Source organism: Rhinolophus ferrumequinum, chromosome 19 (genome assembly GCF_004115265.2).
Source record: "Rhinolophus ferrumequinum isolate MPI-CBG mRhiFer1 chromosome 19, mRhiFer1_v1.p, whole genome shotgun sequence".
NCBI classification, from domain to species: domain Eukaryota; kingdom Metazoa; phylum Chordata; class Mammalia; order Chiroptera; family Rhinolophidae; genus Rhinolophus; species Rhinolophus ferrumequinum.
In genome coordinates this window covers 20,488,225-20,510,231 of record NC_046302.1, presented here as the reverse complement: position 1 = coordinate 20,510,231, position 22,007 = coordinate 20,488,225, and the positions used below count along the sequence as shown (strand labels likewise).

The 22,007-nt window shown below is 39.3% G+C and overlaps 1 protein-coding gene across 4 annotated transcripts in view; it reads left to right on the top strand.

The window, feature by feature from the left end:
- Positions 1-22,007, top strand: part of OSBPL1A (oxysterol binding protein like 1A) — a 210,087-nt gene that overhangs the window by 29,738 nt on the left and 158,342 nt on the right. For all 4 annotated transcript variants that reach the window (XM_033087172.1, XM_033087171.1, XM_033087170.1 and 1 more), the window contains 3 exons: positions 4,659-4,744; positions 5,523-5,597; positions 18,895-19,006. In XM_033087172.1, coding sequence (XP_032943063.1) covers positions 4,659-4,744; positions 5,523-5,597; positions 18,895-19,006 — 273 coding nt within the window. The remainder of the gene's footprint in view (positions 1-4,658; positions 4,745-5,522; positions 5,598-18,894; positions 19,007-22,007) is intronic.

Here is a 22,007-nt window from a genome sequence, read left to right as displayed (position 1 = left end):
TTTCATTTGGTTCCATTTCTGGAGGTTTCTTCTGTTCTTTTATTTGGGACATGTTTCTTTGTTTCCCCATTCTGGCTGACTCTCTGTGTTTGCTTCAATGTATTAGGTAGATCCCCTTGAGTTCTTAGTTCTTGCTGGGTTATCTTATGTAGTATGTGTCCTTTATGTTTGACTTGCACTACTTCGTTCTTCTCCTGCGTGTGCTCCAAAGGTGACTCTTGTATTGTGTATATTGTCCTGTTAAAGAAGATCTTTAATTGCTTTCACTTGTGAGTAGGTGGGGTTAACTCCTAGGCTGACTCATTGTGAGACTTAGCTCTGCCCATCACAGGGTGTTCTGCTGCATGAGGGTTGACCACTTAAATGCGGTTTGGCCTCTATGGGCTCTTGTGCCTGTAGAGAATTCCCTCTGGGTGTGTCACTTGTAGGTCAAACCCGGTAGTACTCTGGTTTGGTCTGGAGTTGGCCTCTGGGTGTGTTCAATCTTGTGCCTCTTAAACTGGGCCCTGGTAGGGCAATTTCAGAACAAAGCACAACAACAACAACAAAGAAAAAATCAAATGCATTCACATGTAAAAACAACCGACAACCCACACTCAACACAGGCAAAGATATCAAAGATATAAAGACAAAACAAAACAAACAAACAAACAAAAAGCAGCGCCAGTCTTGGCTTAAACCCACCTAGTAATCTCCAGGTTGTCCTCTGCTGTACCAAAGAGTCCTTTGTGTATTGTGCAGGCAGAGCCAGTTACCTGGTGCCCAGAGTGACGTTGGGACTGCAGATTTAGATGTGTGGGGCTCAGGCGTCTAGATGGTAGTTTCTACAAAGTCAGTGCAGTTTCTGCCCTTGCTTGCACATATGCGCGCTGAGAGTAGCACCACTAGCCCTGTGTCCAGTTCTCCTGAGTCTTAGGGCACTTCTTGTGTGTGTGTGTGTGTGTGTGTGTGTGTGTGTGGTGGGCAGGAGATTTCTGAGCTGCTGAAAGCCGGGAGCTGCCTCTGCCGCTTACTGCTGATCCCTGGGAGTGCCTCCGCAGTTGTAATTGCCCTGCCCTAGGCAGGCCAGAAAGGGAGGGGGCTGGGGATGGAGGGGTCTTTTCTCTCCCAACCCAGCCGTGTCCCACTCCACCCACAGGCCAGAAAAGGTGGTGGCTGGGGGTGGAAGAGTCTCTTCTCTCTTAGCCCAGCAAAAATCACACTCTTCCCAGCCTCTTCCTTGGGTCAGAGCTGCACGCCAGTCTTCCCAGAGCCTGAGCACTAAGGCTCCTCTGTAATCTGACACTACTCCTCAGTTCAGGGGCCAGTTTAAGTCTCTGGAAAGGCGGGGATAGGATCGGAAGAGCAGGGGCAGGGGCCCAGGTATGGAGTTTGTGTCCTTTGTCCAGCCTAGGGCCCAACTGGAGGTCTCAGCTGAGGTTATTGCCTCAAATGCTGGATATGCTGCCCCGTCAGCGGGAGAGATCAGCTGTGGGACACAGGGAAAGAGCCCACCTCCTGGCTTTTGTGTTCTCTGTTCCATCCTGGGATCCCCTGCGTCTCTGCAGCTGTGGGTGCCGGCTGGGTTTCCACAGCCGCAGATGCGGGCCGCATCTCCACTCCGCTCCTTTCCCTCTTCCCCTGCTCGTTCAATTTGCCCACCTTCAAGTAATCCTTGCACGAGTCTCTTAGCTTTTCTGCGTGATGAGCAGAGAGTCCTTTGATGACTCTTGTATTGTGTATATTGTCCTGTTAAAGAAGATCTTTAATTGCTTTAATTGCACAGATGTCCCATTTGTGATAAGATCCGGAAGAGAACTCAAAAAGTGCGCCCCGCTGCCGCCATTCCTATGACATCACTCCGAGACTTCTTTTTTTTAAGGTGGTAAATGTCTTAATGACTTTTACATGCTTGACCCGTGCCCACCAATTTGCGGCTTTGGCCTCCAAGATTCCTTTCATAATAGCTTTTACCTCATGTTCATGTAATCCACAGTAAAGTTTGTTTACATAAATGCCTTTCCGTCAATATCCACAAGCTCTTCAGTTGGCGGGGGTTGGCCCAAAGAACAGGTTTATAGGATTTTGTAGTATGTCTGTGTCCTCTCCCCCTAGATTTCTTTCTTATGGCAGCAATACAACAGACAGTGATAAGGAAAGGAAAAAACATTCCAGAGGTTTGAGGAGTGAGACATGCAAGGCCTTTCCTCTGGGATGGCAGCTCTGACTCCATTTTAAAGTGGCTCTGTTTATATTATTTTTTACACAATCAACATAGAAGTGTTATTGGTTGGAAGAAATCCACTGAGGTCAAGTCAAAAGCCAGAGAAGGAAGTGCTCATGTGCAGTTGAAGGTTAAGGTCGACATTTCGAGGCTAGGGGTGCAAAGGAGGATCTAATCCGTGTTGCCTGTAAGCTGTTACCATGATATAAGTGTGTGTTCATAGTTCTGTCTGTTGCTAGTGGTGAGACATTCTTGCAAATAAAATAAATATTAATATGTTTATATGCATAGTATACTTTATATAGCTTACAAGTGGTGTTCCAAGAAATAAGTTTTGGAAGCAAAATAAGAATTTATATTGGCAACACAGCGTCAACACAGCGTTCTGTGTAGTGCTGTTCTGTCACCCTGCTGCAAGGTCTGAATATAAAGTTACTTAGCTATTACCCATAACATATGCTGGTGTTCCCCAGTGTTTTAACATTCTATATTTAGGGTATAGTTCTTTTTAAATATTCCTAAGCTTGATATTTCTTATTCATTGAACAAAATAGTTTGGCTATCTGTGATAGGTAGTAAAGAGTATAAAGAAAGTTTGGAGTCTTTTAAGAATAAATTAAGATTTTGGAAATTTTGATTTCTTCATCCATAATCCCATTTGGAAACACTGGATGTGCGGAGACCAGTTAACAAACTGTCATAGTAACTTAGAAGAGACCATTATGAGTTAGATGGGAGTAGAAGCAATGGGAATGGTAAAAAGTAGATATAGTTAACACTTAGGTGATAGACTCGATAGGACTAATTGAGTATAGGGATAAAAAGGAGAAAGCAGGCAAGAGTGATGCCTATTTCTGACTTGAGAAACGAGATGAATGATGGGGCAATTTATTGTGAAAACAAATGTAGAGGGGAACAGGTAGTTTTTGTGTGAGGATATGTATATGTAAGATGACAGATGAGTTCAGCTTTGTACTTTTTGAGCACGAGGTATTGTTGTATTATCCAAATGGAAGTATCTAGTAGAGAGTTGGAAATACGGATTTTGAAGTCAATAGCATATAAGCAAAACAGTGGGAAAGTGCCAGGAGATATCATTATTGGAGAAACCAATAATGATGGACTAACCAGAGAGCTTCCAAAGGACTCTGGGAAGAAGTGCCATGCCAGAGCAGTGAGAGAAACTTCACAGATTGCAGGGCTCCAGGAGCCAAGGAGGCACACAGCTGTGATATCTGGTGTTGCACAGTGACACGAGAGGGTGACAGCAAAAAAGTGCCCCTAGGATTTGATGACAGAATTTATTGATAAAAATTGAGGACAGTTTTAATGATGTGGTGGGAGGTTATTCGGTGAGGGGCCAACCACTGGGAGGCTGGTACCTAGATGGCAGCAGAGAAGGCATTTGAGGGAGCTATAGCTATGGCTTGTTGGCAGAAATCTCAAAGCAGGGGTTGTAACGTGAGTGAAGTCATTGTCCAAAGATAGCATTGGGTTTTGATGCAGAGGTTCACATGGTTTCTTTTCTGTGATGACCAGTGGGTGTGCAAATGCAGGGAGGCTCTACCTGAGCGGTAAGGAGAATCACTGTCAGGATAAGCTAGGTTTCAGTTAAGAACAGAAGGTAAAAGAAATGTTCCATTAAATAGACTGAGGCTTTGGGGATTTGATAGGCTGTATCTTCTCAAGCCCGATTTGGGATTTTGGTAGCTTTTGGAGTGATCTCAACTCTAAGCTATAGTGCCACCCCCTGTCCCTTCTTCTTCTTCTTCTTTTTTTTTTTTCTATATTGAATTATATAGTTTTCGGTTTTTGCAACACTCATCGTTTTATACCTCACCTCAGTTCTGCTAGGATCTCACATTTCATTGCTTTAAATTTTGGTTCTTGTTACCTAGTTGGCCTCTCTACACACTGGTAACTCAATATCCTCTCTACCTGAGATTTTATCTGAAGTCAAGACTCCGTTTTCAGTCACTACCTGCAGAGCTAAACAGCTTTCCAAATGCTGCAGGAAAGATTTTTTTTTTATCCTCTTTCCCATCTAGCCTTCTAACATGGTACAGGTTTTCAAAGACAAGTGCTTTTCATGAAATACTGGAACAAGAGAAATACAGCTTTGCTAGATGAGGTCAAGATGGTTAGAGACTCAGAACCTTAAAAGCCAACAGGCTACTAGAAATCATCTAGTTTGAATGTAACCCCATGTAACCCCATGTCTCCCCATGTCTCCCCATGTCTTCTTCCACCCTTTCAGGAATGAGGACATTGACTTAGGAAAGTGGCATCCAGAATTTGGGTCTTCTAAGTTCTAATCCATTACACTCATACTTCTAACTCTGTCACATGAAAGGGAGCCATTGGCCAATGTACTGAAGTAGCCTGTTAGGGAGAATTTAATTTTATTGTAATGTTACCTAAGTAATATCTAAAAATATCTTTTTTTCATTTTTAGGAAGTAGTAAGTCTAATTTGGGCTGGACACCTCTTCATCTGGCATGCTACTTTGGACATAGACAAGTGGTCCAGGATCTGTTAAAGGTATATTTATGGTTTTAACTTTTAAATGAATATAATAAATAGTGCTATTATAGAAATTATAAAAGTCTTAGAAAAGCCAATTGAGGCGTAATGGCTTATTTAAAGCAATAGCTCATCACTAACAACACTTAATTGTTCTTTACTAAATACATGAGTTAAGTTAGTTTGAAAAATTAAAATTCATTTTTTTCAGTCATTTGAATTTTACATTATTGACTTTTTAAAATTGCAAAATGGTCCTATGAATTAATGAAAATATGTTTTCAGTTTTTTGAGCATAACAGTTAAAAAACACCAAAGCACATCCTAAATAATTCAAAAATAATGTCAGAATCTCTTAATGAGCACCATTTAAGACTGCCTATCTCTCAGGTCTCTGAATAATTTTTCACGTATTGATATTCTGAACTTGTGTTTCATCTTAAAATTGATCTGTACATTAAAATGGTGGCATCTTTTTAGTTTTGAAAACTTAATAAACAAATGGAGAAAATATGGTATTGCATTCAGGGACCATTCTGTTTTCAATATGAGTGTTTCTAAAGTGGAGTTAAGGTGTATAGATTTTTAAAGAAAATGACTTTTCTTGTTTTAACCTATCAGGTAGATTTTCACCTTCAGGAAGTGTGCTATTTACTTTTATTATGAATTGATTTTTAGTAGTGACAACCAATCAACATTAACAATTTAGTTTTTGAAATATTTAATATATTTTTAAGGAATTATTTTCACCTTTGTATATTTCTTGAAAGATATTTAAAGTTTTCATATTTACTAGGCTGGTGCAGAAGTAAATATATTAAATGACATGGGAGATACGCCACTTCATCGAGCTGCCTTTACGGGACGAAAGGTGAAAAACATTCTGTTATTCAATGTTTGCAAGTGAAATGTTTGGAAGAGTAGTCACAAATGTTTTCTCTTTTATAACCATATGAATTGCAACTGGGAAAAGCCACAAAAATGTATAAACCAGAACTTTTGATCAAAAGGCCACAAGCTGAGCATTGGACAGTGAGGTCCAGTACAAAGGCCGTGGAGACTTCCACTCTAGTATCCCTGATAGGAGCTCATTCACTCTCTGCTTGTGTACTACAGGGATGGGGAACTCCTGACTGTTCCTTTTAAAAAAAACACAAGAAAAGCAAAAAACCAACTTCATTGAGGAATAATTTACATTGCACAAAACTCACCTGCTATGAGTGTACATTTCAATGATTTTTAATACATTTACACAGTTGTAGAACCATCATCACCACAGTCCAGTTTCAGAACATTTCCATTCCCCCCAAAGTTTCCTCGAGCTGATTTGCGTTCATTTCCTTCAAGCTCAAGCATCAGACTACCACTGATAGCCTTTCTGTCTCTAGATATTTGCCTTTTCTAGAAATTTCTTGTAAATGGAATTATACAAACTTCTGTGTCTGGCTTCTTTACAAGTTGAGCATAATACTGTTGAGGTTCATCTATGCTGTAGCATGTATCAGTAATTTGTTCCTTTTCATGGCTGAATAATATTCCATTGTGTGGATATACCACATTTTGAAATTTATTCACTGTTTATTATAAAGACTCTTTTTCCATTGTATTGCCTTGACACCTTTGTTGAAAATGAATTGACCATAAATATAGGGATTTATTTCAGGACTTTCTATTTTCTTCCTTTGATCTATATGTCTATCGTTATACCAGTACCATGCTGTCTTTCTTAGAGTAACTTTAAGGTGTAATATTGTGTAGTGTAAGTTCTCCAAATATGATCTTTTAAAAAATGTTTTGATTATTTTTAGTCAAAAGTCTGTTTTTCCATATAAATTTTAATATCTCATCTATTTCTATAAAACACCTGTTGAAATTTTGGTAGAAATTGTGTTTTCTTGAATCTCTAGATCAATTCCAATCCGTAAACATATTGAAATGCCATTACATTGATTTAGATCCTTTTAAATTTCTCTCAGCAATGTTTTGAAGTTTTCAATATACACATCCTGTACACATTTTGTTAAATTTATTCCTATGTATTATATTCCTTTTGATGCTATTAATGAATGGAATTTTTCTCTTAATTTTTTTTTTTTGATTTCTTCTTGCTACTATATAGAAAGACAATTGATTTTTTATGTTGATCTTGTATCCTGTGTCCTTGCTGAACTTGTTTATTAGTTCTGGTAGGTTTTTGTAGATTCCATAGGATTTTCTATATACCGGAAGTTATCATCTGCAAATAAAGATAAATGTATTTCTTCCTTTACAATCTGGATGCTTTTTTTCCCCCTCTTTATTTTACTTTGTTTATCCTTGAATAAATATGGGGAGAACAGAAATCTTTGCCTTGTTTTTTGATCTTAGGGGCATAGCATCTAGTTTTTTTCCAGTAAGTATGATGTTAGTTGTAAGTTTCTATTAGATGCTTTTTATTAGGTTGAGGAAGTTTTATTCTATTTCTGGTTTGTAGAGAGGTGTTTATCATGAATGGGTGTCACGTGCTTTTTCCTCTGTCTTTTGAAGTGACTGTGGTTTTTGTCCATTAGTCTATTAATATGGTATATTAGATTAATTGATTTGGGGATGTTAAGCCAACCTTGCATTCCTGTACAAAAGGTGTATTAGTTGATAATTCTTTTTTTTTTTAATGTTTTAATTATTTTTGTTAGAAATGCTTTATTTTATTTATTTATTTATTTTTTTAGATTGTTATTGGGGAAGGGGAACAGGACTTTATTGGGGAACAGTGTGTATTTTTCCAAGTTGTTGTCCTTTCAGTCTTAGTTGTGGAGGGTGCCGTTCAGCTTCACGTTGTTTTCCTTTCAGTCTTAGTTGTGGAGGACGCAGCTCAGCTCCAGGTCCAGTTGCCATTGCTAGTTGTAGGGGGTGCAGCCCACCATCCCTTGTGGGAGTCGAACCGGCAACCTTATGGTTGAGAGGACACGCTCCAACCAACTGAGCCATCTGGGAGCTCAGTGGCAGCTCAGCTCAAGGTGCTGTGTTCAATCATTAGTTGCAGGGGGCGCTGCCCACCATCCCTTGTGGGAAATCGAACCTGGCAACCTTGTGGTTGAGAGCCCACTGGCCCATGTGGGAATCGAACCGGCAGCCTTTGGAGTTAGGAGCATGGAGCTCCAACCGCCTGAGCCACTGGGCCGGCCGATAGTCTTTTTTATATGTTGCTGGATTCTGTTTGCTAATACTTTGTTAAGGATTCTTTGGGTCTGTATTCATGAGAGATATTGCTGTATACTTTTCTTGAGATGTGTTTCTCTGGCTTTGGTAACAGGCTAATACTGCCTTCATAGAATGAATTGGGGAATGTTCTTTCTTCCTCTATTTTCTGAAATAGTTTGTGAAGGATTGGCATTATTTCTAGAATTAGAATTCACCAGTGAAGCCAATTATGCTTGGATTTTCTGTGTGGGAAGATTTTTTTTTTTTTAATTTTTTATTGGGGAATATTGGGAAAGTGTTTTTCCAGGGCCCATCAGCTCCAAGTCAAGTCATTGTCCTTCAATCTAGTTGTGGAGGGTGCAGCTCAGCTCCAAGTCCAGTTGCCGTTTTCAATCTTTAGTTACAGGGGGTGCTGCCCACCATGCGGGAATTGAACCAGCAACCTTGCTGTTTAGAGTTCGCGCTCTAACCAACTGAGCCATCGGCTGTACCTCCAGCAGCTCAGCAGCAGCTCTTTGCCTTCAGTCTAGTTGTGGAGGGCGCAGCTCACTGGCCCATGTGGGAATCAAACCGGCAACCCTGTTGTTCAGAGCTCATGCTCCAACCAGCTGAGTCATCCGGCCGTCCCAGTAGAGGCATTTTTTAAAACTATATTTTTTCCTCTTAGGTGCATACAATGAATTTTGACATGTGTTTTTGTTTTCATTTATTTTAAGATATTGTAAATTTTTCCTTATGATTGCTTCTTTGACCCATAGGTTATTCAGAAGTATGTTGTTGGCCAAATATTTGGAGATTTCCTAAACTTTTTTCCATTGTTGATTTCTAATTTAACTTCCCTTATGATCAGATAACTTAATTTGAATTATTTATTGAAGAATATCTTTTAAATTCTTTTAAAATTTATTAGGAATTATTTTATAGTATAGCATTTGATCTGTCACTCACGGAGAATGTTGAAATAAATGTATATTTTCCTGCTTTGGGGTGGTGTATTCTATACCCATTAGGTTAAGTTAGTTGGTAGGGCTGTTTAAGTTTTTTTTTAAAATCCTTAACTGATTTTCTGTTTGGTTGTTTTATCAATTATTGAAAGTACAGTATTGAAGTCTCCAACTCTAATTCTTGAATTGTCTCTTTTTACTTTTTGTCAATTTTTGCTTCATGAATTTTGGGGTTCTATTAGGTGCATATCCATTTATAATATGACTATGTGGGGTTTATGGGATATGTCTTCCTGATGTAAAGTGTGCAATTCTATACTACATCATCTATATATTGCATTGTGTGTTCACCACCCAAAGTATAGTCTCCTTTTGTCACCATACATTTGTCCCCCTTTGCCCTCTTCATCCTTCTCCCCACTCTCCTTCCCTACGGGTAATCACTGTGTTGTTGTCTGTGTCTGAGTTTGCGTATTTGTTTTGTTTTTTGTTTACTTTCTGTTTTCTATTCCACATATGAGTGAAATCATATGTTTCTTGTCCTTTTCCACCTGACTTATTTCACTAAGTATGGTGCTCTCAAGACCCACTCTCTCCCCTGGACCTGGCTCTGTACTCCCTGGCATGCATCCTATGCTCCAGAGCCTGTAAGTAATAAACTCTGTCTTTTCCTTCACAGTTTCCTAATGGTTATCGGTGAAGGGTGTCTTGCAATAGTAACAAGAGCCACAAGGGCTGATCTAATTGTAACATTGGTTTAGAAAGAGGAGATGTCTGGGGGATGCTCACCTGGGCCCAGGTGAAGCCCCAGGCCATTTCTGGCAGATACATACCATTCATTACTATTGATGATAGACTGAAACTGGCACAGGACAATAATACGTTGCACTTTGACTGGACCGCTAAGTCAGAAGTGAGGAATTTTTCAGCTCCATTATAATTTTATGGGACCACCATCATATACGTAGTTCCTCATTGAGGGACCATGAAACATTACTCGGCTCATGACTATTGAAAACTAGACATTCTCTGTAATGTATGTTAGCAACTCTGAGTTCTGACTTTTCCCCATTCTAGTTATTATTATTTTTTTTATTTATTAGTAACTTGTCTGGGCTTCACCTTGAAATCTAGAATGTATCTAGCCTGCTGATATCTCTATATTTTTTTAAAAATTGTTTTAATGTTTAATTTGTGTGATTTTTGTTAAGGACTGTTTATATCTCCGTAATATTCACATGTTGGCATCCGAACCCCCCAGTGTGATGGTACTAAGGGATGAGGACTGTGGGAGGTGATTAGGTCATGGTGGTGGAGCCTTCATGAGTGGGATTAGTTCCCTTATGAAAGAGGCCCCGGAGAGCTCCCTTGCCCTTCGTGCCATGTGAGGACACAGCGAGAAGACAGTCATCTGTGATCCAGGAAGAGGGCTCATCAGGCACTGAATCAGCTTGTGTCTTGATCTTGGACTTCCCAGCCTCCCTAACCGTGGGAAATAAATGTTTGAGCCACCCATCTATGGTGTCTTTGTTATAATACCCCAAATGGACTACGTTTTCTAGAGTTTGCCCCTCCATCTACATAGCTTAGTGGTCAGGCAGTGTTTGGGTAGAGCTTGTGCTGGAATATTCAATCCTATTAGGCATCTACCCTCTGCCTATGGGTCTGTGTATAGGTAGGAGAGTGCTGTCAGAATTCAGGCATTGCTCACTTCTATTTCTGCTTTTACTTTCCTCAAGGCCCTCTCGTTTCCCCCACACATATGTGGAGTTACCCAATCAGGAATGTGAAGGCAGCTTACCTAGTCCTCTGGTTCTCTCATTTCCAGGCTATTATGCCATTTGCCCTACGTGTGTGGGCATAATCGGGGCCCTCCAGTATAGCCTCATCTGAATTCCCGAAACCTGTGTATATATTAGGTTACATGGCAAGGGGAAATTGAAGTTGCAGATGGAATTGAGATTGCTAATCAGCTGACTTTAAGATAGGAAAATTAATCTGGGTTATCTGGGTGGGTCCAGTATAATGACAAAGTTCCTTAAAAGTGTAAGAGGGACGCAGAAGAATAGAGTGAGAGGACGATGTGCCTGTGAGAGTATGGTTGGAGAAATGCCATATCTGCCTTGGAAAATAGGGGAAAGGTGCCATGAGCCAGGGAATGTAGGTGACTTCTAGAAGCTGGGAAAAGCAAGAAATGAATTCTCCATCGCTTCCGAAAGTAACGTAGCCCTGCCAACACTTTTGTGCTAGCCCCGTGAGACCCAGCTCTGAAATACAGAATCATAAGATAATAAATTGGTGTTGTTTTAAGCTGCCAAGTTTGTGCTGATTTGTTAACAGCAGTAATAGAAAGCTAATACACTTTAATGGGAAAAGCAGCCTCATGCGATCAGACCTGTAGGTTTTCCCATTTGTTTCTTACCGAATTTGCTACTTGTATTGACAGTGCCTCTTGGCCTTTTGCTCCAAATCAAGTCAGTTCCCTCTGCCAGCAAAACTACTGGTTTTCACTGCCAGCCCTGGCCTGGTCAGACTTCTGGGGGAGGTAGATGGGAATAGCTTGTGACTAGAAGGCCAAAGATGGCTGATGTTCTTATCTGAAGTTCTAGTTCCTGTTGAGTATCCTTCTCAATTTGTTGTTTGTCTTTCTGGATATCCAGCATCATAAAATGATTAGTTTTGTCATTTTACCTAGTCTTATAACTCATTTTTTAGGATGAAAATTCTCTGATCTTTTTACTCCACCATAACCCAAAGTTGATTCACTCCTTTTTCCTGATTTTTTTTTTTTTTGATTATTTGAATGATCTGGTAAATTAACTATGACATAGGATGTATTTCTGATTATTGACCATAGTCTAACATGTAACCTGATCCCTAAAGGTTATGTTTTTTATAAGCCCATAATTGGAAGATGTACATTTATCATGAGTTAAAAAGAATGAATTTATTATATTTCACACTTTTCATTATTCTGATGACTAGATTTAACTATTTTTATATAAATTATCATGAATCAACCCTGTAAGTATGTGCTAAGCATGTTTGAATTAGTACATTTTACAGCATTCGAGTCTATTTGTTCATAGTTTGATACTTGTGAACCAGATATGGAGTCTCACTAATGCTGAGAATAAAGTGCCTTTTATAGTAAAACAGTACAAAAAATAAGGTCCTGGGTTAGTTACAATGCTCGACTCTATGAGGTTTCAAAAATGAGATGCCAGTAGTTTAACTTGCCTGACCATACATGAACTACTTGTTTCCTTCATAGCCCTGCAGTCCTCATCCTTTTCTATGTACCTAGGAAAGTTCTTTGCCTTCTAGTTCCATATGGCCTAAGCCCACCCGTTCTTGAAAGTGCAGTTCAAATGGTGTCTCCATAAATCCTTTCCTGGCTTCTTGCAGCTGAAGGAAGCTGTGTTTTTCCAGATTTCTCAAGCACATTACAGCACTTTCATTCATCTCCCTCCTTGTATTATAGTTATTGCTGTATATTTCTTAACTCTACAATTAGATTGCGTTCATCTTGCTCTCAAGGAATGAACGCACTTCATTTTTTGTATCATCCATGAGTACAAGTCTTATTGCCCGTCTCTAATTACCTAGATCAAATTGGTTTCATTTATGTATGCTTGGTTCTTCACTTGTTTGTCCGTTTCTGCTATTTTCCTGAACTCTGAACATGATGAAACGGTGCTAAATTGGCCTTAGTTTGATTTGAACATTAGCATATATATTATCTGTTGTATTCGAAAATAAAATTTACCGGAAGCTAAACGGTTATGTCATATCGGAAACATTAAAAATTTATGTGCTTAATATCTAAATGATTGAATTTTGCAAAAAGTTTAATTTCTAATTGTACTCATAAAAGGAATCAAATTACCTTTTTGCATTGTAATCTTTTACCCCGAAGATAATTTAAATTATCTTATGATAGTAAGATTCTGTGATTTAATAAATAAAATGATGAGTTGAATAGGGATTTGGTTTATTATAGAGCACTTTAAATTGCTGGCCTTTGGACTATATAAAAATACAGCTCCAAAATTTTGAGGGACCTTTGGGCTTTACTTGGTACATTAGCGACCCCCAGTGTTCCTTAATAAAAATTAATGTACAGTACCAGAATTTTAAGATGTATTTAACAGTTAGTTGTTCCTTACTTTATTTTTCAAATGCAGTTCGAATTCTGAAGTTTTTACATCTTTTGTAATCAGTTTAAAATAGGAATAAAGTCAATAGAGTAAATCATTGCGTTGTGGTACTGACCTTTGTTTTGATTTACTATTTTCTAGTAGAACTAAGAATACACTTAGAACAAATGCTTCCAGTCTTCTGTGTCTCAGGAATTGTGTATGTCTCACCTGGCATATAGAAGATACATATAATTCTGGGCTTTTTGTAAGAGTATCTGTCTTGAATGACTACTCTGTGTTAGGCACTGTCCAAACAACTTGACATATATTATTTCATTTAATGGAACAGTAACAACCCTGAAATATAAGTATAAAAATTGCTATTTCTTGTAGGCTGGGCTTCCCAGGAAGCCGACTGAGATGCAGATTAGCATGCAAAAAGTATATTGGAGTGCAGTCGTATCACACCTGGAAAGTGTGGAAGGGACGGGAGGAACAGGAGTGGGCAGAGGCTGCAGCCAAGCTGTGATGCGCTCCTAAGGGATGCCTTAGCCAACCATGGGGAGCTCTGCAGAAGAGATGACTCTTCAGAGCTGTCCTGATTTGAGGTGAGAGGGCTTGACTTCTGGGATGGTCGGTCAGTGGATACAGGCTGCCCTGGGAAGGGGAATGACCTTGCATGAGGCAGCTTTCTTCACCAGAGACAACATGTGATGTAGCTGCTTCCTGGGCACTCAGCATCTGGGGTAGCAAGTCCTTTACTCTTCAAGGGGCATCTGGGTGGTGCGTCACAGCTTTGACCACAGACCACCCTTTATTCCACTCATATTCATTTCTTCTTACATTTCTGGGAGTAGCGCCTTCAGGGGTTCCAGTGGACCTTTCCTCCTGGGAGAAACTTAGAAGAGGAAGTTTGGTGCCACAGACTCTAGCTCCTGTTGCTGTGGTTGGCCTGGGGGTCCCACCTGAATCATCACTTCTTTGCTGTAATATCGATTCTAGATTCCTCCTTCCCTTGGCTAGCGCATCGTGTGACTCAGGTGTGCTAGCACTGTGTGGTGGTGTGACTCAGGCCCTCATCCCTGGAGGTCTGAGCTCCTGGTTACCACGTCCGTTTACTGTCAAAATAGGGTAAGCGACTACCATGAGACACCGAAGAGTATCATCTGCATGCCAAACATATCCCTCCACGTCCTCACTGTGATCAGTCCCACTACTGCTGTTCAAACTCAGTGACCTCTGCCGAGACGGTGACTCTTCTTGCCTGCTGGTCCTTGGACACAGGAGCCCAGTGTTCAGGCAGCCTGTCTGATCTCCTGAAATACGGATCAGAACATCATCCTGAGGTATGGAATATGCCACTCTAGAACCCGAAGAAGCCAGCCAGGCATTGTGCTTCCTTCTCTGTTTTGGGCAGTGCAAGATGGAATAATTTGTTCTTTGGAGGCAATATCTGCCATTTCCCAGACCACTGAATCCCTAAAAATTTGCTGACATGGTATAGCTCCTGAATTCTTCCTAAGATTTATCTCCCACCAGGTGGAGCATATGGGTCTTACCAAGGCTTTCAACATTCTAACCTCTTCTGGCTCATCTGGTTCTATTAACACGATGCCACTGATAAAGTGGACCAGTGTGATGTTCTTCTACAGGATGCCCAAATAGCTCTGAGGCAAAACTATGAATGTATACTGTTGTCCATGTGAGTGTAAACTGCCTTTGATCTTTTGTTCCTAATAGGGATAGAAAGAATACATTTGTCAGATCAGTGCTGTGTATTGTGTACTTAGGTTGTATTAACATGCTCTAGCAGAGATACCACATTTGGCAGAGTGGGGCTACTGTTTGGTTGTTTGTGGAAGTCCACTGTCATACTCTGTATTCCATCTGCTTTTTGCAGTGGCAAACTGGTGAATTAAATAGAAACACGATAGGGACCATCACCTCTGCATTCTCAGGTTTTTAAGGGTGGCACTAATTTCTGCCATTCCTCCCCATATGTGATACTGGTTTTGATTTATCTTGGCCAGAGTGTGGGGGAGGGCAATTTTAAAGCCTTCTCTTTGGCTCTTCCGACTATAGACCAAAGAAGACACGTGAGAGCTTGTCATTTATATGCAATATTTTGTTGTGGACTTACGTTTTTTTTTTAAAGATTTTTATTGGGGAAGGGGAACAGGACTTTTTACTGGGGAACAGTGTGTACTTCCAGGATTTTTTCCAAGTCAAGTTGACCGCAGTTCTGCTCCAGGTCCAGGCGCCGTTGTTAGTTGCAGGGGGCACAGCCCACCATCCCTTGCGGGAGTTGAACAGGCAACCTTGTCGTTGAGAGGACATGCTCCAACTGGCTGAGCCATCTGGGAGCTCAGCGGCAGCTCAGCTCAAGGTGCCGTGTTCAATCTTAGTTGCAGGGGGCGCAGCCCACCATCCCTTGCGGGACTTGAGGAGTCTGACCGGCAACTTTGTGGTTGAGAGCCCACACTCCAACTCAGCCATCTGGCACTGGCCCATGTGGGAATCGAACCGGCAGCCTTCGGCATTAGGAGCATGGAGCTTCAACTGCCTAAGCCACTGGGCCGGCCCCCTGGACATATGTTTTCATTTCTGTTGAGTATATACCGAGGAGTAGAATTGCTTTGTCATATGGTATCTCTGTTTAGTGTTTTGTGGAGCTGCCAAACTGTTTTCCAAAGCAGCTGCACCGTTTTACATTCCCCTTAGCATTGTAAGAAGGTTCCGATTCCTCCACATCCTCACCAGCACTTGTTATTGTCAGTCTTCTTAATTAGGCGCCTTAAAGGTTGTGAAACAGTATCTGATTTGGTTTTTGATTTGCATTTCAGTAATGATTAATGATGTTGAGCGTTTGTTCATTTGCTTATTGACTGTTCTTCTTTGGAGAAATGTCTGTTGAAGTCGTTTGCCCATTTATTAATTTTTTAAAATTTTATTTTAAAGACTTAAAATTTTTAGAGCCTTTTCAAGTTTACAGCAAAATTGAGAGGAACATACAGAGATTTACTGTACATACCCTGCCCCCACTCATGCATAGCCTCCCCCAGTGTCAGCATCCCCCACTAGAGTGGTTTTCTAGAATTGATGAACCTACATTGACAGACCCATCATAACCCTCCAAAGCCCATAGCTTACCTTAGGGTTCACTCTTGTTTTATGTTCTTTGGGTTTAGACAAATGTATAATGATAATGTAGCTATCATTACAGAATCATACTGAGTAAATGTGCAGTGCTCCACCTGTTCATCCCTCCTCCCAATCCAACCCCTGGCAATCACAAAACTCTTCTCTCCATAATTTTGCATTTTCCAGAACATCATATGGGTGCAATCATATAGTATGTATGTAGCCTTTTCATATTCTTTGCCCATTTGTTAATTGGATTGTTTAAATGGGTTGTGCCATTACCACACTTTTTTGGTCACTGTAGCTTTGAGGTAAGTTTTGAAATCAAATTGTGAGATCTTCAACTTTGTCCTTTTTTTCCCAATACTGTTTGTTTTGGTTATTCAGGGTTCCTTGATATGCTGTATAAATTTTAGGATGGGATTTTCTATTTCTGGAAAAAAAACATCATTGGGATTTGATAGGGATTGCATTGAATATGTAGATTGCTTTGGGTAGTATTCACATCTTAACAATATTAAGTCTTCCCATCATGAAGACTAGCTGTCTCTGCTTTTATTTATGTTTTCATTAATTTCTTCCAGCTGTATTTTATAGTTTTAGTGTGCAAGATATTTACCTCCATCGTTAAGTTTATTCCTAAGCATTTTATTCTTGATGCTACTGTAAATGGAATTATTTTTCTTAATTTCCTTTTTAATTAATTAATTTTTTAATTGGGTAAGGGGAACAGGACTTTATTGGGGAACAGTGTGTACTTCCAGGACTTTTTCCAAGGCAAGTTGTCTTTTCAATCTTAGTTGTGGAGGGCGCAGCTCAGCTCCAGGTCCAGTTGCTGTTGGTAGTTGCAGGGGGCGCAGCCCACCATCCCTTGCGGGAGTCAAGGAATCGAACTGGCAACCTTGTGGTTGAGAGCCCATTGGCCCGTGTGAGAATCGAACCGGCAGCCTTAGGAGTTAGGAGCACAGAGCTCCAACCACCTGAGCCACTGGGCCGGCCCTTAATTTCCTTTTCTGATTGTTCATTTTTATCTTAGCTCATTTTTAAATTGGGATATTTGTCCTTTTATTGTTGAATTGGAAAAGTTCTTTATATGTTCTGGATACAAGTCCCTTATCTGATATATGGTTGGTAAGTATTTTCTGTCCTTCTGTGGATTGTTCTACTTTCTTTACTAAGATGAACTCTTTACATACAGTATATAAAAAAAACACTCTTCCAAAATGTTACCTTTGATAGGAAATGCTAAGATATTTTGTAAGATACACTTACTGAAATATTAGACTTATTAACCATTTTTCTATTTTAAAAATGTGGTAGTACATTTTATAGAATAATATTCAGCCATGAAAAGTGTGTTTTTAGACCCTATGTAATACCCTGGAGCGCATATGATATATTAGGTGAAAGGGCTATAACATGGACAACTATATCATATAAGTAAAATTAGGTTTTAAAAAAAGTCTCAAACTTATGCATAGGAAAAACAATTAGAAAGAAATAGACCAAAATGTTTATAGTGGTCATATAATGACTAGGACAATGAGTATTTTGTTTTCTTCTTTCTTTGTTTTTTAGATTGCATTTAAGCATTTTTTACTACAATTTTTAAAAAAGAATGTAGGATATTTTATAGCCCAAAGGAAAAATGAAAGTCATTGGAAAACATAACTAATGACATAGGCTATCACTTCACACACGTATGTATCATTGCACCATCCGCCTGGAAGTTAGAATAGCACTGTATTTCATCCTGCCTTAGTCTAGAACTAAGGAGCATGTGTTACCACCACTCCCTCCCAGGAATCTGTACATCCCAGTAACATTAAACATCAAATCTCTAATATTCTCCTGCAAATCTTGCTGCATTCTTCCTCCATTTTCACTGTCGTGTTAAGTTGTATAACTGAATTGAACCAGTGCTACTGGACTCAGATACATTGCCCATTGATGTGAAATTCCTAGATGGACTGTTAGCCAGTTAGAGTACATATGAGCTACGTAGTTTATTCTCCATTGTTCAATACTGACTTTAGGAGATCATTTGCTTCATTATAAGCCATTGCTTCAATAGTGGTGTATCCTATCACTTTAGAAAATAATGTTCTATTTTTTTAAATCTTTTATTTATTTTTAAGTGTGTTTTTCCAGGACCCATCAAGTAGTTGTTTCAATCTAGTTGTGGAGGGCGCAGCTCTCAGTGGCCCATGTGGGAATCGAATCGCTAACCTTGGTGTTATGAGCGTCGCGCTCTAACCAGTTGAGCTAACCCGGCCGCCCCAATCATGTTCTATTTCTTATTAACATCAAAATTAATTAAAAAATACCTAGGTCTGTTGGGGAAAGTATTTTTTCAACGGGTTTTGGAGGAATAATGTTAAATGAATGTAACTATCTGCTGTGATTTAAATAATGGCTTTGCTAACTTACACATTTAGTTTGATCAGATGAGTCTATTTGGTAAAACAACCAGATAATTTATTTTAAAAATCAGTTATAGAAGTTGTCTGTGTTAATTGTGGATTGGCAATAGTTTAGGCAATCATCAATTATTATTACAATTAATTGAATTGTAGTATTTGACTTATTGTAGTTACTTAGTATTCATTTACTGTAGTCAAAACTGATATGATATAAAAATTCCTACATGGTACTTTTTTCTATTGTAGAAACTCGGTAGCAATCAGTAATTTATAAAAGGACTATAAAACTATGAAGACTTAGTTTAATAATAGCTAAAATAATTTCTCTGCTTTTTTAGGAGTTGGTAATGCTTCTTGTAGAATATAATGCTGATACTACTGTGGTTAACGGGAGTGGACAGACGGCAAAAGAAGTCACTCATGACAAAGAAATCAGAAACATGCTTGAAGGTAAATCTGATTGATTTTAACATACATCGCATTTATTTTAATTATAGTCAAGGCCCAGAATATAAGGAGAAATGGCTTCTAAGATGCCAAAATAGAGGTCGCCGAGCCTACGCTCTAAAGCTGATGTAATTTGGGAGTCAGTGAGTAGACACAAAATGATCTGTATGAAAATCTTTTCATAGCTTGTAAATTGTTACAACATAATGTCAAATTAAAAAAAAATCTATCAAATCTCCAGCAAAATTAAAAGTAAAAAATGAGAAATATGAGGGACTGTGGCTGATAGCCTGCAGAAGCATGATAATGGAGGAATCCAGAAGTGCAGCACAGAGCCTGTAAGAGGCATGGCTATTGGGAGTCATTTGATGTTGGGGAAGATAGCTATGGCCGGCTTCATTATCCTGAGGACTTCATTGTAGTTCAGAAGCTAACAAATTTCTTGATGGATCAGCTTCATTGTTATGAAGCTTCATTGTTATGAACTTCAAATTAAATTGCACTCAAGACATATGAGTCTGCGGTTACTCAGAGGGATTTCTCTAAAATAGTTTAAAACAAAAAACATTTTCATGCTCACATTGGGAAGCCTTCATGCGAAAGGCTAGGGCTTTGCTATAATTACTTTTTGGTAGTAGTTATACGGTAGAGAAGAGAAGCTTTTCAAATTACTAATTTATAAATAACGACATTGAATTAAAGTGGCACTTTCACACATATCCTGTGTTTCTTTGCAATTCAGAGAGGGGCAAGATAATTTTGTATTTAAAAGGGGTTAGTTTCTTAATCATTAGTATTTGTATCTATGAAAACCAAGATCTTTTTATTATTTTCCAGTTGGCCTTGAGAAATGAAGTCTTTCTTGTTCTCCAATATAATGTGCTTGTCAGACATCTTTAGATCGGTGTCTGAACTCGCTCTTGCATTTTGAATGAACCCTCTCATTTCCAATAAACAAATCAACACACAACATCTTCTATAAGGCTCTGTATTACATGATTTTTGGGGAGATCGAACATATTAGATGTGATCCCTGCCCTTTAACAAAGTAAATGACCTAATTGGGAGGATGAGGTACTTTGATCTTGTTCTGTCATTTTAATTGTAACAAGATGAGAACCCAGAACTGAGGGTCACCCTCCCCCCCCCAGTTAGGTTAGGTTAGGTTAGCCTGACAAGTTGACATTTAATGTGGCCAGTTGTAAAGACGTGCTGTAACCATGCACCTCCCTCCCCGCACCAACCCCTTATCTTCAACCCAAATTACTAAGGACAAGGGCTTAATTGACTTTATCAGCACTGTGATTTATCAGTTAATGGTCCTAGCCAGGAAAATAGAAGTAGAAACTTAACTGAGTGATTCTGCTCTGATGAGATCACCTTAACCGGATACAATATCATTTGTAGATAGTGTGTTAAATGGGTCAGACTGCAGGGACTACCCACAACCCACCAAGGTCATAGGTAGACCAGAAACCGTGTCGTAGGGTAATGCACATAGAGACAGGAAATGTTTCATCCCAGAAAGACATCAGTAGACACACAAAATCATATGAAGAGCTGTCTGGAGGAGGGAATCTTCCTAGTTTCAGACCAGGGCCAGTTGATGGTTGAGTTGCTGGACTGCCAGGGAGTTCATTTTTGGGCCCAGTGTATTGTAATGGGTTGCTTGAAAGGTTGAATGAGTTTCCCATGATCAGAGGTACTTGGGAAAAGATAGATTACTACTTCTCAGGCACTAGAAAGGAATACCTTCTTCTGTGTATAATTTGGCTTTCTTTTTAGTTTGAGAAATTTTCCAGTATATGGGAAAGTTTCAATAATGGTACAATGAATACTTGTATTAGGTTGGTGCAAAAGTAATTGTGGTTTAAAAGTTTAAAAATAATTGCCAAAATCGCAATTACTTTTGCACCAACCTAGTATATCCTTCACTTCACTTTACTAGTCATTAATATTTTACTACATCTGCTTTATCCTTTTATATATTACTTAATGTCATTTTTTACTTTTTCTGCTGAACTATTTGGGAGTAATTTGCAGACATAGTGATATTTTTGCCCTAACCTAAATACTTAAGTATGTCTCCTAAGAACAAGGATATTTTCTTACATAATCATAATGTAATGATTAATTTCAGGAAATTTAACATTAATATAATAACATTATATAATATGCAGTTTATATTCAAATTTTGCCAATTGTCCAAATAATGTCTTGTTGCATTTTTCCCCTCAAACCAGGATCCAATCCAGAATCCCACATGGCATTTAATTGTCACATCTCTTTAGTCTTTTATCTGGAATAATTCCTTAGCGTTTGCCTTTCATGATCTTGACCTTTTTGGAGAGGAAGGCGATTGTAGAATTGTGTATAGACTGTCCCTTGATTTGAGTTTTTCTCTTTTCATATAATTACATTCAGGATATGCATTTCTGGCCGGAATGTTGTAGGTGAGGTGGTATCCTATATGAGTGCGTCATATAAGAGATACATGATGTCATTTTGTTCCATTACTGGTACTGTTAACTCTGATCCCTTGGTAGTCCACTGCAGGGTTTCCAGGCGGGAATTCCCACCCCTTCTCAGGAATGCTTTTTCGCTTTCCTGTTCCCGAATCCCTAGATACAAACTATTTTCTGTTCTCTGCGATGAATCGTTTCCACAAAGTGACGTCCGATACTACCAACCACCTGGGTTCAAGGAGCCGATTTTCCTGATTTCCCGACCAACTTTTCTCGGGATTCAGGGATGGGAAAGCGAAAAAAAATTCCTGACAACGGGCGGGAATTCCCGCCTGGAAACCCTAGTGATAAATAGGAAAAATGTCTAAGAGATACATTGTGAGTAGTACATTTATTTCCCACTGTGGGTATTACTGGGTTCAAGGAGCCGATTTTCCCAATTTCCCGACCCACTTTTCTCAGGATTCAGGAACAGGAAAGCGAAAAAAATTCCTGAGAACAGGCAGGAATTCCCACCTGGAAACCCTAGTCCACTGCAC